The following is a 1,195-nucleotide window of genomic DNA, read 5'->3' on the forward strand; positions in this document are numbered from 1 at the left end:
GGATGTGGCCGCAGCGGTCCAGCGGGATGTTGTCGGGCTTGATGTCCCTGCCCCGGAGGAGCGCAGCGGCTGAGTGGACTCCCACTGCCGTGCCGGCCCCGCCCCGCCCTGGGCCCCCTGCTCAGTCCGCGCACACCCTCTAGGCCTCTGCATCCCCCTCGGGCCCCGCCGCCCCTCGGCACCTGTCCTGCCCACCTGTGCACGTAGCCCAGCCGGTGCACCGAGTCTATGGCCATGACGATCTCCGCCAGGTAGAAGCGCGCCATCTCGGCCGGGATCCGCTCCCCAAACTTGCTGAGCAGCGTCAGCAGGTCCCCGCCCACGTAGTACTCCATGACCAGGTACTGCGAGGGGGCGTGTCGGCGGGTCAGTAGTCCCTATCCCTGGGCAGAGTCCCCACAGTCCCACCCCCAAGAGAGCCTCGGATAGCTCGAAAGACAAATCAGAGACACTCCTAAGAGAATAGCCTCTCCCAAGACATCACGAGACAGAAATTCACTCCCCTAAACACTCAGAGAAAGAGCCCCCAGCCCCACTAATGCCCGCACTGCAGACCCCAGTGTCCTCGCCGAGTCACGGGCCCACACACACAGGTCCTGGCGAGGCTCCCATGCCACAGAGGCGGCCTTTACAGTCCTCAGGAATGGTCGGGAGCAGCGCAGCGGGACGCTGTCCCCCATCCCTCATCCGTCCAGACACGGTCCCACCACACGTAGCCCCAACTCCTGCAGGCATTCTGGGGCACCCCCACTCCTATAAGTTCCTCCCCCACGCCCCCGCCCCACTCACTGACAGCATGGGGTCTGTCCCTCTTCCTAGTCACCCGGCCTGGCGCTCACCAGGTAGTTCTCGTCCTGGAAGGCGAAGTGCAGCTGCGTGATCCAGCGCCGGTCTCCATTCACCAACACATCCCTCTCTTCTCGGAAGCACGACACCTGCGAGACACCCGGAGCTCAAGTGGGAGAAGGGGTGGCAGCGTCCCAACGCCCCCCACACCCAGTCCGCACCCTCACCTCGCTTCTCTTAAGCATGTCCCACTTATTCATGATCTTCATGGCGTACACCTGGCCCGTCTGCTTCATCTTCACCACCGCTACCTGAAGGCCCAAACCGGGGCGACTGGCGGGGAGGTGCTCAGAGAAACGCGAGGCTTTGCCCCGGCCCGGCCCCACCCCTTTCTCCACCCAGCCGCCCC

At 64.8% G+C, this 1,195-nt stretch overlaps 1 protein-coding gene across 3 annotated transcripts in view; it reads right to left on the reverse strand.

The window, feature by feature from the left end:
* Positions 1–1,195, reverse strand: part of DMPK (DM1 protein kinase) — a 31,380-nt gene that overhangs the window by 9,023 nt on the left and 21,162 nt on the right. For all 3 annotated transcript variants that reach the window (XM_006142087.3, XM_027767016.1, XM_027767015.1), the window contains exons 3-6: positions 1,014–1,097; positions 840–935; positions 196–344; positions 3–47 (exon numbers count right to left, since the gene is read on the reverse strand). In XM_006142087.3, the coding sequence (XP_006142149.1) occupies positions 3–47; positions 196–344; positions 840–935; positions 1,014–1,097 (374 nt within the window). The remainder of the gene's footprint in view (positions 1–2; positions 48–195; positions 345–839; positions 936–1,013; positions 1,098–1,195) is intronic.

This window comes from Tupaia chinensis, unplaced genomic scaffold (genome assembly GCF_000334495.1).
Source record: "Tupaia chinensis unplaced genomic scaffold, TupChi_1.0 Scaffold000067_1, whole genome shotgun sequence".
NCBI lineage: Eukaryota > Metazoa > Chordata > Mammalia > Scandentia > Tupaiidae > Tupaia > Tupaia belangeri.